We start from the raw sequence: 14112 nt of genomic DNA, 5'->3' as shown, positions 1-14112 counted from the left end.
ACTACTGAAGGGTGAGGAGGACTGGTACCCACCTATAGACTGGTTACTACTGAAGGGTGAGGACTGGTACCCACCTATAGACTGGTTACTACTGAAGGGTGACGAGGACTGGTACCCACCTATAGACTGGTTACTACTGAAGGGTGAGGAGGACTGGTGGTACCCACCTATAGACTGGTTACTACTGAAGGGTGATGAGGACTGGTGGTACCCACCTATAGACTGGTTACTACTGAAGGGTGATGAGGACTGGTGGTACCCACCTATTGTCTGGTTACTACTGAAGGGTGAGGAGAACTGGTACCCACCTATAGACTGGTTACTACTGAAGGGTGACGAGGACTGGTACCCACCTATAGACTAGTTACTACTGAAGGGTGAGGAGGACTGGTACCCACCTATAGACTGGTTACTACTGAAGGGTGACGAGGACTGGTACCCACCTATAGACTGGTTACTACTGAAGGGTGAGGAGGACTGGTACCCACCTATAGACTGGTTACTACTGAAGGGTGATGAGGACTGGTACCCACCTATAGACTGGTTACTACTGAAGGGTGAGGAGGACTGGTACCCACCTATAGACTGGTTACTACTGAAGGGTGAGGAGGACTGGTACCCACCTATAGACTGGTTACTACTGAAGGGTGAGGAGGACTGGTACCCACCTATAGACTGGTTACTACTGAAGGGTGAGGAGGACTGGTACCCACCTATAGACTGGTTACTACTGAAGGGTGAGGAGGACTGGTACCACCTATAGACTGGTTACTACTGAAGGGTGAGGAGGACTGGTACACACCTATAGACTGGTTACTACTGAAGGGTGAGGAGGACTGGTACTCACCTATAGACTGGTTACTACTGAAGGGTGACGAGGACTGGTACCCACCTATAGACTGGTTACTACTGAAGGGTGAGGAAGACTGGTACTCACCTATAGACTGGTTACTACTGAAGGGTGAGGAGGACTGGTACCCACCTATAGACTGGTTACTACTGAAGGGTGATGAGGACTGGTACCCACCTATTATCTGGTTACTACTGAAGGGTGATGAGGACTGGTACTCACCTATAGACTGGTTACTACTGAAGGGTGAGGAGGACTGGTACCCACCTATAGACTGGTTACTACTGAAGGGTGACGAGGACTGGTACCCACCTATAGACTGGTTACTACTGAAGGGTGACGAGGACTGGAAAGTCAGGCCGGCAGCGTCCACTACCCTCCTGACCAGGCTGAACCCGTTACTATGGACACCAGAGGAGGCCACGCCCACTACCACATCACCTGGGAAAACAAGAGTTATTAACAGTCAACAGTGGTATGTGTAACTTTAAGGTAACATAATGTGTGGTCACAAACATCGCACATATTGTTGTTCAAAACTGAGCATTCTCATAAGAGTCATGCTTACTGTTACAAAATTCACCTGTCTTGTTACAGAAAAGGCTGTCTTAGATTCTTGTCAGTGGTGGGTTCTATCGCAGCCAGCTTAAAAACTCTACTGCATCAAAATCATATGACCACCTATGCCGAATGTGATCAGGAAAACAGTGGGACTGTGTAACGGGGAAGTGTGCTTTTACTTCCTGCAACCTCAGTATACAATCAGAAACAATTCTGAAATGTTAGACTCAGAATTAATGTCAACACTAAAATTTCAGACCAAGACACTTTTCAACAAAATCGATGGATGATGGACAGATGTCAATCATGTCACACCCACCAGGCCTGATGGCATCCACCCTAGGCATCTGGGTCCCTCTCTCCGCCGCGCCGACAGCGAAACCCGCCAGATCGTAGTCCCCGGGTGCGTACATCCCAGGCATCTCTGCTGTCTCACCACCTAAACCAGAGCAACATCATTAGGAGGCCCCACTGTAAAGCAGTGTGGTTATGCTGAGTTGGGCCACTCTCGCTAAAGAAAACAGAATAAAAAAAAGGAGCAAAGAACATGCTTTCGCAGTGGCAGAATCTTTTCAAAATGCCTCCTTGGGTGTGAAAATGGTACATTACAGCTGCTATGCCAATCTGAGGTCTTTCAATTGAGTTGGTATATTGGCCTTACTATTGTCCACTCGTCCTTCTGCCATCTAATTTTTAATCTATCTGATGTGATGTTAATCTTATAAGTAAATGTCTGTGCACTGTCAATGTTGTTTTTGATATGGGCCTTAGGCCTGATGGAAAGCCAGGATACATGCAATGGACCCAAGTTGGTCTATGGCCTGATGAAATGACGCAGGTGAAAGTGGATTTTTCTGCCTGAAAAATAATTCCCTATGGCTATACAATATAGTCTAAGAGATCTACATCTACATTTAATATAACTTTTAGATTCTTTGAAAATAAACAAAGCTATGCTTTCAAGAACTCACTCTTAAAAAAAACTTTCTAAGAAGCCTTTATCACTCACAATGAGATATATTTTGTACATGTTAGACTACCTACCTAACAAGGCACATCCCGCCAGTTTGCACCCCTGTGCCACGCCCTTGACGACGTCCCTGGCCACGCCCACATCCAGCTTCCCACAAGCGAAGTAGTCGAGGAAGTATAGAGGTTCAGCTCCATGGGCCAGGATATCGTTCACACACATGGCCACTAGGTCCTCCCCAACTGTGTCATGTTTACCGTAGGCTTGGGCAATCTAAGGACAGACACAAGATTCAGTATTCAACACAAGACTCAGTATTGGGAAGTACAGAGGTTCTGCACCGTGGGCCAGGATATCGTTCACACACATGGCCACTAGGTCCTCTCCTACTGTGTCATGTTTACTGTAGGCTTGGGCAATCTGTGATCAGATACAACATGACATACACATCAAGTAGATATAAGCTGTAATTCACACACATGGCCACTAGGTCCTCTCCAACTGTGTCATGTTTACCGTAGGCTTGGGCAATCTGTGGACAAAATAAAAGGAGTTTTTTTTACATTCCCAGAAAAAATATCACTCTAGAGAAAGGTCCTTTGTAAAACTGCTGAAAAAAAGACTGTTATGTTGCAGTTATCATAAAAAATGAGCATGTGTGCACAAAACTTAAACCACCACACTTATTGAAAAGAGCAAGGATCCTTCCCGGTGTGAGTGGATCAAATAAATCTGTCTGGATATGCAGCATGTGTTGTTTGTTACAAGGTACAAACCTGGCGTTTTACACCATGTGGTGGTTTACGGGTATGCAATACAAACAAACAAACCTTGACTTTTGTTCCCACACAAAAACACTTTACACAAGCTAAGTTGTTTATAGGTACAATGTACACGTAGAGAGTTATTCTTTAGCAGTTTGACAATGTTTGAGAAGTTCTACATACCTTGAGTTTTGTCCCCACCCCGTCGGTCCCCGACACCAGGATAGGGTCCGTGTACCCTGCAGCCTTCACGTCAAACATCCCACCGAACCCCCCCAGCTCGGCCGTGCACCCCTGCCGCGCCGTGCTGGCGGCTAGAGGCTTGATGGCCTGCACCAGCTGGTTACCTGCGTCGATGTCGACTCCGCACTGCGCATAGCTCAGGCCGGGTCTGGGGAGGGAAAGGGTACTGTGGTCAGTATATCTGCTCTGCCTACTGAATACTAGCTTCTAGAACAGGACAGTTTAGGACAGGTATTAAACTCATGGACCAACTGGTTTCCTGCGTCGATGTCGACTCCGCACTGGGCATAGCCAAGGCCGGGTCTGGGGAGGGAAAGGGTACGGGTGTTACCTTCTTAGAACAGAACAGTTTAGGTTAAGATAAAGGTAGTCATAGGTGCAGAGGGTTGGTATACACTGTGTCTGTGGCACGGTATTGGAAGGCAAAGCCCAACCATGTTCCCTGCAATGTCTTCTCTGCCCTACATAAAGTCAGGTAACTGAATGGAGTAAGGAAAGTAGTGCTTTTCTCAACGACACATTTACATGTGGCTGAGAGTACCAGGAATCGAACCAGTGACCTCTCGATCTGGGGTCCAATAGACAAGCCACCTGGCCACCACTACTGTTAAGGACATGTATCAAATTAATGGACAAGCTGGTTCCCTGCGTCGATGTCAACACCGCACTGGGCATAGCTCAGGCCGGGTCTGAGGAGGGAAAGGGTATGGATGGTGCATGTAACTGTAATACTGTGTTTTTTGTATGATATTAGATTTCAAAGCTGTGATACATGTATCTACTGTAATACTATATTTCTAACCATCTTCTATTACCTCCTACATGGCAAATTCCATAACAACACCTCTGAAAGAAATCCCTTTATATGCAAGTTTGTCACGCTACTTCTGAATGTCTTATTCCTAGATGGACAAATCAAGCTTGTATGTTCAGGTTAACTCAATAACTGTGGATTAAGTCCCTTAGAGCTTTAAAAAAATGCAGACATGCAAACGTAAGAAGATTAGTCTTTGGAACATCATGCAATGTAAGGGGTAAACGAAATTTTACGTTGTGTCACGAGAATGTTGCATTCCTATGATCTACATGTACCTATCTGATGAAGATGTGCATGGAATAAGTATATGAATTTTATTATTATAAAAGTAAATATTCTACATTTGGTACTGTTTGGGACCTGGCTACAGTACAAAGTAAACCAGACAGAAACTCAAAATTGCCCTTAAAAACACCCATGATCAGTTGTGTTATGTTATTCAGAAATTTTTTATATGATGTCAGTGGAATATTAATAGGATGAGTTGGCATGCAGAGAAGACAGAGAAGACAGAAAACACAGACACAACTACACGTTCATTGAAGCTGGGTTTATTCTTGCAAGTGTTACAAGAAAAGTCTCTACATTTCTGTCAGTAGCATTTCAGTTCCTCATCTTCTAACAAGGATTGTAGCAGTTTTAAGTGGTGAAATGAGGAATCGTTAGCGATCAATACAAAGTTAATTTCTTCCCAACCACGGTGTAATCAGGATGGTTTAGTTCATTTCATTTATTAAATTAGGCTGCCAGCAACAAGACAGGAACAACTTCCAATCAAATTTTGTTGCCAAACGGCTTGATGAATCAAATAAGTCTACATATTCAGATTCTCGACTCAATATTTATGCCATAGTATAAACTAAGATCAACAGATTTGGTATGTAACTTCGATGTAGATTTATCTACCAACTTACATGAATTCACCACTTTGAAAAACAATGAGTTTGAGAAATCCCTAGTGCAGGAGTGCAGTACCTCTTGACACATTTTTTCTGGACTGTGGATAAACACGTATAAGGACTGGTAGATAGAGAGAGGTTAGGATAAGTACGATAAGCTTGAGGCATACAGGAAGACAAAAGACGTTCAAAGAGTGCCACAAATAGATATACGGAATAGATAGGCTCAAACTTCAAAAGCATGCAACTGTGAACTCAATATGATCAATGACAATTGTATTTTCTTGTAAGTGTTGTTTCCAAAGTTGAAAACGAAAAACACTGTACAAGCTTTTATCTACAATGTAGATCAAGCTTCCAGTAATTGCACAGCCACAAAACCTCAACAGTGATTCACAGTTGCGCCCTCTAGCAGTTCTTGCTAGAACTGCAGGAAAGTTCTCATCTCACTACACAGCAAGCTGTCCATCTACCAACCTTTTATTCTCTAGGTAGTCGATGGTGCATAGAGCTACATGTAGATCAAGCTTTCAGTGATTGCACAGTCACAAAACCTCAACAGTGATTCAGTTACACCCTCTAGCAGTTCTTGCTAGAACTGCAGGAAAGTTCTCATCTCACTATGCAGCAAGCTGTCCATCTACCAACCGTTGATTCTCTAGATAGTCGATGATGCATAGAGCTACATGTAGATCAAGCTTTCAGTGATTGCACAGTCACAAAACCTCAACAGTGATTCACAGTTGCGCCCTCTAGCAGTTCTTGCTAGAACTGCAGGAAAGTTCTCATCTCACTACACAGCAAGCTGTCCATCTACCAACCTTTTGTTATCTAGATAGTCGATGGCACATAGAGCTACATGTAGATCAAGCTTTCAGTGATTGCACAAAAGCCACAAAGCCTCAACAGGGATTCACAGTTACATGTACACCCTCTAGCAGTTCTTGCTAGAACTGCAGTCTCACTATGCAGCAAGCTCTCCATCTACCAACCTTTTATTCTCTAGATAGTCGATGGCCCTCTTCCCGATGTCTCTCCTGAACACAGCCCCTGAGAAGGACACCACTTCTGCGCCCTTCTTCGCCTCGGCGAGGGCCGAGGACAGCGAAGACGCGATGGCGGTCACGGCGAGGACGCGACCTCCGGAGGTCACGACTTTCCCGTCTTTCGTTGCAGTGCCCGCGTGGAAAACGATCTTATCTTCGTTGTTTTCCCATTTGTCAATGCCTGATACAAAAGGTATCAAATAAGCACAAAAGTAAGCCTTACTTGCCTTGAGAAAGATGGCAAACAGTTACTGAAATACAGTAAAAACTGCCCAAGAAAACCACTCAGGGGACCGATAAAACATGGTCTAAGTGACGAGGTGATCACAATAGACAGGATTCTTAATGCTTGTGTCTATGGGAAAAATAACCCAAGGGACCATCAAAAAGTAGTCACATTATCCAGGTGGACTTAATGTGCACTTGCACAGGTTTGACTTAGTTCATGTTGCTCATTTGTCAAATCTGTCATTTTTAAAAATCATTTTCATCAGTTTCAAGTCATGAATTGGAACTAATTGCCAGTATATAGAGGTTGTGAAAGCAGAGTCAGTAAATAGCTCCAAGACAAGGTTGGATTTGTGCTGGAGAAAGAAGAAGTACTGCGAGCGACAGGAGGGTGACAGGCAGTGCTGCCAACTTCACCCACTAATCTTCAGGTACGAAATTCAGATTTTTAGACAGATGGGATAGTCTGTCCCGACATGCAAATATCCATCTAGGACACATCCTGGAGACAGCCCTGAAATGATGATGACATCATCTAAATAAATTTACCAGTACATCTTTCACACTTCACTGACCTGTAATTTCCATCCCCTTCTTGTACGACCCCGGATAACCTCCGCTGGCCATCACTATGGCAACGGCAGCCCTGTCGGTGTGGAACTGCGGCATGGCGGACTGGAGGTCGCCGTTCACACACTCCATGATGGTGGCGTAAAGGTCGCTCTTCAGCAACGGGAGGAGAACCTGTAGGAATAGCAGCAGGGTTAGGCAAGTTCATTGGCCCGATTGACATCACAGTTTGCAACAACGGGGCTGTGACCTCACATCAGTCCAAATTATTGTCCTTGAAATAGCTTCTTGTGTAATCTGAGTGGTAATGCTTTTATTGAGTACAAAACTTCACATCACTACAGTCACAGTCTGAAGAAATGATATTACAATGTATGGTTTTTTCAAGATAAAAATATAAAAATAGTGCAATATATATGGATCAATATTTGAAACAGGCAAATCTTAATAATAGAAATATGAGTACAACAATAAATAAAAATGTAATTGACAGTCAAATGAGTTTTTAAAAGAAAAACTCTAAGCTCAGACTTGTACTAAGTGCATAGAAACTTAGTGTTGATTACTCATACCTGTGCCTCTGGGTCCCCAAACCTGCAGTTGAACTCTAGAACCTTTGGGCCATCTTTGGTCAACATGATCCCTGCATACAAAACACCTGGAGTGGAAACAAAGGAGTAGATATCTTACTTCTGAAAGTATTTGACAAATGTAAAGAAATTGTTTTCTGAATCAGCAGAAGTAGCTCAAAACAATAACACAAATACAAATAGGTTGCAATTTAAGTACATATGAACTAAGTAAATTGAACAAAAAAGTTGCAAACTTGATGTCAGTCAAACATATCTCTGCAAAATAATACCATTAGAAAATCAAGTTTCTGAACTTTTTGTGTAGGGTATACCACATACAATGTACTTTTGTCTTAGACAAGATATACATGACAGAAGTTACTTTAAAGTCCATGAAAAATTTATATGACACTTAGTATCTCTATTACTGGTGACTATTAATGTGTATAACATCCATACCTATATAGGGAGTACCATCCTTGTTCATCCCATCTATTGTCTTCTGCAGGATATCTGTCTGGATTTTCTTAAGGGTGGCTTCATCCACCTACAGACAATGAAAAAAAACTTGAAGGAAGACTTCCTTGCACGACCAGCTTTCTCAAATCAACAGTATTGTTTGTCTTATTCAGATATAAACCTGCAAACACTTCACATCTGAAATCAGCCAAGTGTTGTACATTGAGTAAATGTGTTTTTCTTTGATTTTTTCCAAGGTGAAAAGGTAAAGGTAAAAGGTAATAATCTTCAGCAGATGCTAGAGTAGAGAGTTGTAGCAGTTTTTGATCCGCAGTTTTTTTTTCTGACACTACTCTTCCAAAAATGGCTAGAACTGTGGGTAGAGTACTGACAGATAAAAATAGTAGGTTATAAACGTTATGACTTCCTAACCCAACTTTCCCTGAAGATTATCTTATGGCATAAGCTCTAAGCTAGGGGAAATTTCCAATCCAAGCTTGGGGAATATACGATGAATCTGTAAACATTGCAGATATAGTGTCTGTGTTTTCTGTTACAAACAAGCAGAAGAGCAGCTCTTCACAGAAAACTAGCTGGTTTGAGACCACACTTTTCATTTTCTTGCTTATCATATAAAAACACTATAATAAAAATTAGCCAATCAGTGGTGAGCTGTACAGAGATGTTGTATAAGGTCCCACCCACCTGAGGTGTAGGATAGGAAAGAAATGTTTATGGGGTTATACTTTCTAATTTTTTGGATGATCATATCTATAAAACCTGAAAAAGGTGGTAAAGCTACAGTTTGTACACAATTCTGAGGAGTAAAGTGCTGCTCACTTTTCATGTTCTTTCGATGATCATATAAAATGTGATTAATCTACCCAGTATGAGGGACGCTCATCTGTCGTAGAGACGGGAAAACCAAGAAGAAGAAGAAGAAGAAGTTAAGTCCCAACTACCTGCGGTGTAGGACAGTAGGCCCCCATGCCCCCTGTGTTGGGGCCTTCATCATTTTCCAGCAGCCTCTTATGGTCCTGGGCTGGCGGCATGCAGGCGATCGTCTTTCCATCGCTGAAAGCAAGGCACTACAGGAAAGAAAGAGTCATGAACTTAAGGGTCCTTTGTCAAAGATTTAGGGGGCCAAGATGATGTGAGAAGTATAGAAAACAATGACATAATAAACAGATATAACGCTAGTTCACCTTTATCCGCTGGTAACCGATATCCATTGCTTTTAAAAACAGTATTTTGGGATATCAAGTCGACGGATTGTGTTTTCACATTGCAATGTTTTTTCAGAATATCAGTTTAAAACCACTGTTCATCAACTTGATGTCACTGTTTTTCAAAAGCAATGGATATAGGTCACCCTGCAGATAAAGGTGAACTAGCGTTATCAATATCACCTTGACGTACAACTGCTCTACAATGCAAGACTTGAACAACTAAGCCCTTATATGTTTTTAATGTTCCCAGCAGTTTTATACTCACAGTTTTTGTAGCAACTTCTTAACTGTGAACTTTAAACCACCACAATTTTTTTGCTATTTCTTCTGCCTGCCTATAACCTCTTTATTCAACTGCAAACCTAAAATTACTGCAACACTCCATTTTCTCAAAACACTGTGAACTCAAAGCCACATATAGGTTCCATAAATGTATTTGCAGATAGCTATGCTGAAAAAGATGCATGCTGATCATAGAAAACAACTCAACAGCACTTGGAAAGCAGCATCTAGACAGTTGCATGAGGAAAGTTTGTCTGTCCAAGCCACCCATTAACGTGGGACAACAACCCTACCTTTATGTGGTGCTGTTACCCCATGCACATATAGGGATGGGAAAAGGGGAATATTACCACCAAAACACACGTAGGCATGGTGAGTTACTTACTATTACAAGGAAAAACCCAAGTTAGTGTTAGTGGTTTCAACATTGAATAACTCTATAAGGAAAGAAGACATAAGCAATTTCTGGGATTAGAATGTGTCACTTTTTCCAGTGCTTCATTGCTTGATGCTACCTACTTTTATGACAATGATATAAGCCATAGTAATTCTTTGTGTTAGGTCGAAGATAAATTGAGCATGATTGACTGACTGTAACACTACAAAAATGAATATTTTATAAGACTGCAAAAGAAATGTTGTTGGGCAAGTAAAAAAGTACATATTACTTCTAACAACAAAAACTTACAGAACACTCCTGTCCCACCAGAAGTTCTTCCACAACAACAACATCTCCTGCTGCACCAAACTGGTGGTCCTGGAAGGTAGGGGTGAAATATAAGTCAGGTAAAATGTACACTAAACTAAATTGACTCATGTTTGTGGATAATTTCTCTGTTAATCATGCCCACTTTGTTATTTTATTCATTGTTACAACGATTGATGTTTTGTTATTTATGTTATAGCCTCTGACCCCTCCTCATTACTTTTTTTTACTATTTTATTTTACATTCTTACACTCAGTTTACTTCAGTTCTTTTCGTGTCATACTGTATACTTTTGTCGACTTTATGTTATTTGATTGTGTTTTTATAATGTTGATGGACGACTCCAGGAAGAATAGAGTTTATGATAATCATTGTAAATTCTAATTGGAGATCGAAATAAACAAACAAACAAACAAACTAAACTAAGTCTGTATAAAACAGGAACCATGAACAAGAACACTTTGCATTTTCTCAATCGACTTGGACATTCTGACAAATATTATCTCTGGTAGTAATTGTCAAACCATCTCCTTGCTAAGGTATTAATAAGCTAATAAGGCACCAAAGTACATTGTAGTACAGATCAGCAGCTCAAGCTACAGAGAGGTAAAAAACCTCATTTAGTCTTACTCTTAGACAGTTTCATGATACATAGGTTTAATATAATAGACCTACATGATACACAAACACAGCTTACAAAGAACACACAGAATATCCTTGACTTAAAGAGAAGTTTTATCATCTAAGTCTCAGTTTTTTTAAGTTATGGAGCTACGAGCACAGCTCACTAATCTAACCTCCAGAATATCCTTGAAGTCTAAAAATCTTAGTCCCCAACAGTTTTTAAAGCCATAGAACTACATGTATGAGCACAGCTCACTGCACAAACCTCAAGGATATCCCTGACAGCAGAACAGGCGTCAGCCTTGCTCCCAGCAACGATCACGCCCTTTCCCGCCGCCAGGCCGCTCGCTTTCACAACCAGGGCAGGGAAGTTAGCACTGTGGAGGGTAGGGACACAGATATCATGGTCATATTACAAATACTCACAATTGTTACTGTTGGGATGGACAAAAATTCTACACCATCTGTCCCAAAAATCTGAACTTTGGTACTAGTACTTAAAATTGATGTAAATGTGTTTCACAACCAGAGCTGTGAAATCAGCGCTGTGGAACATGGCAATGCAGTCTTTGGTTAGAGTTGACAAATATCATGCTCTCCACACAATTAACTGTCACAATTTAGAATTTTCTAGGTTGTTGCATTTAATGGAAGTCCCAAGGTTGAGGAGAGCCACACCTCGAGCATGTTACAAAGAACACACCAAACTTATTGAAAAGAGTCCTTCCCATGAGTGTGAGCAGTACAAATAAATCTGTCCTTATATGCAGCTTGTATTGTCAAGTACAAACCTGGAGTGTTGCGCCATGAGGCGGTTTACTGGGTATGCAATAAAAACAAACTGAACAATTATGTCGATGTAGGTTGACATCCAGGTAATGAGACACTGTGTCAGTGTCACTGACGAAAACTACTGGATCAGTAGTTGAAACGTCTGACCGTTTCCAAAACCATATCCAGTTGCTTAAGTAACTACTTTTTGGCGTAAACAAAACAATTCATTCTAGTGAGCACAATTCTATAGCAGCATCCTTAAGTTAAAAGTGACTCCAAGACGATACAAAAAAGATCCCAGACCTGTTGATGAAGTCACAGGCAGACTCGGCATCCGTGAACTGCTTCCATCTGGCTGTAGGGATGTGGTGCCGATCCATGAAGGCTTTGGAGAACGCCTGATTAACATGGGACATTCAAGTCAGTACCATTACGCCGAAAATAACTACCTTAGGTTGGTAAAAATATAGAATATATCTGTATCACCCGAGGTACTAGCCCCACCGCAGGTTGGATCGCCTGAAGGCCGGGGTCTGTCTGACCAGCGGTAGGGCTGGGACTGAGCGTGATAGAAAATAGACCGTGTTGTATTTTATCTATGCCATACCCAGGTTGGAAAACCCTGATTTAATTGCCAAACTACTAATAAAAAGGATAAAATTCCACACATTGTTTCAACCTGCACCAACAACTTCAATCTTTATTAACAAGAAATTTGAACAAAAGAAATCCATTTGCTTGCGTGGAGTGTGTTATATTCTTTCAGCGTTTGTATAAAACAGCAACGCTAACCCAGTGGCCTTTCACAAACTTATAGACAAACTTATGACAAGTAAAACAAACACAAATTTTAAAGCAGTTTCCCACCAACCTTGCTAGCTTCTATCTGAGCAGCTTTAGCAGAGGGACCGAAGCAGGGCACACCCTTGTCAGAGAGTGTGTCGGCCACCCCGTCAGCGAGCGGTGCCTCGGGACCCACCACCACCATGTCTATCTTGTTATCCAAGCACCACTGGGCCAGGTCGGGGAAGGCTTTGGGTACATCTGGAATGTTGGACATCAGGTTTCATATGAGATATAACTTATAAGACAACAACATGTAATGCTGGTTCACTATTTTATCTGTGGGGTAACTAAACAGGTATCTAGGGACATCAAATCAATGGTCAGTGGTTTCAAACTGCAATATTTTGTAAAAACCTGTGTTTCATATTGCAATTTGAAACCACCATATGTTGACTTGATATCCAGTCAAAATTCAAATACCCTGTTTTTAAAAACAACAGGTGAAAGATGTTAACAAAACCAAGATTCTAATAGTACAGTGATCTAAATATTGAATGACTTAACTACTCGGCTTTGACCAATGCTTCAGATAGTGAGAACATTATATTCCAGATATCATTAATATAGGCAGGGCTCGAAATACCACCTGCATATACAGGTTAGTGCAGGTAAAATTGGAGCTGTGCAGGTTTTTCTGATGTTTACCTGCACCTAATCTGCACTGGTCCAAGTAGTGAGCTTTATACAATAATGTCCTGTCATGTAGGTGTACATGGATTGTTATTAGTTGCATTGACTGTTACCTATAAAGTATAAAATATAAAATAGCAATAGTACCTGAACAATTTTAGTATGATCCATACTTCCTAAATTCAGAGTGGTGCAGGTAAAATTTGTCTGGTGCAGGTAATCTGCAATGTTACCTGCACCAGTGCATGTAAGCAGAAAAAAGTATTTCGAGCCCTGATAGGTTTGTGCATGTTTTTACTAAATTTGAATATTGAGTATTTAATCAATCATTGTATGGTTGAAATATATGATGAAGTTGGTAGCCTATGTAACACAATCTCTCTAACAGGGGGTGGTTGGGCTAGTGGCCTGATGACCAAAAGGAAGGGCTGTGAGAAGCTTGATCAAAGCACACTAACCTGTGTTGCTAATCTTGCCACCCCTGTCGTGCCAGCGTTGCCGGGGGCAACCAGCACCTGTCCGACGTGCTGCGACTGGGCGATCTTCCATGCCAGACGTGTTCCCTCCCGCCGCTGCCCAGCACCAGAACCTGGTCTCCCATGGTTACGATTTATCTGGGTGGAAAATGATGATAGGTATAGAAAAATACATCCAACACTGGAATTAACACTAAAGGGATCCCTCTAAATTTTTGGACGAACTCCGTCAACTTTGTTCACAGAATGAATGACCCTTCTATCTCCAGCAGTGACCTTAGGAACACACTACTTTTGAAGGAGGGGATATCAGAAAGTCTATGTCGCCCCCCGTCTCTGTTGAGGGTGGGACGGTGGGCTCTGATGGACACTGCCTCCTTAGGATAGGTATGTTAGCGCCGTGACGGTTAAGGAGGCATTTCAATTACATGTACTGGTAAGCTGTACGTGGTACATTGCTGCTGCCGACCAATTTGAAAGAGCGCTCAACGAAATTCATTGAAAAAAAAAAACTTATCTAATTATGCTTTGTATCCTTTGTTGTCATTTTTTAAATTAGACTTGT

The 14112-nt window shown here is 41.7% G+C and overlaps 1 protein-coding gene across 1 annotated transcript in view; it reads right to left on the bottom strand.

Annotated features, from left to right (window-relative positions):
* LOC118423361 (trifunctional purine biosynthetic protein adenosine-3-like) overlaps positions 1-13681 on the bottom strand; it is a 20445-nt gene extending 6764 nt beyond the window's left edge. The window contains 16 exon segments of the mRNA XM_035831476.1: positions 1163-1291; positions 1731-1850; positions 2456-2654; positions 3329-3536; positions 6097-6331; positions 6954-7122; positions 7521-7606; positions 7980-8067; positions 8942-9067; positions 10179-10247; positions 11087-11198; positions 11899-11993; positions 12467-12639; positions 13530-13551; positions 13554-13627; positions 13630-13681. Coding sequence (XP_035687369.1) covers positions 1163-1291; positions 1731-1850; positions 2456-2654; positions 3329-3536; positions 6097-6331; positions 6954-7122; positions 7521-7606; positions 7980-8067; positions 8942-9067; positions 10179-10247; positions 11087-11198; positions 11899-11993; positions 12467-12639; positions 13530-13551; positions 13554-13627; positions 13630-13672 — 1948 coding nt within the window. The 5' untranslated portion in view covers positions 13673-13681.
* Positions 13682-14112: the final 431 nt, after the last annotated feature.

Source organism: Branchiostoma floridae, chromosome 9, assembly GCF_000003815.2.
Source record: "Branchiostoma floridae strain S238N-H82 chromosome 9, Bfl_VNyyK, whole genome shotgun sequence".
Classification (NCBI taxonomy): domain Eukaryota; kingdom Metazoa; phylum Chordata; class Leptocardii; order Amphioxiformes; family Branchiostomatidae; genus Branchiostoma; species Branchiostoma floridae.
This window is presented reverse-complemented; position numbering and strand designations above follow the sequence as displayed.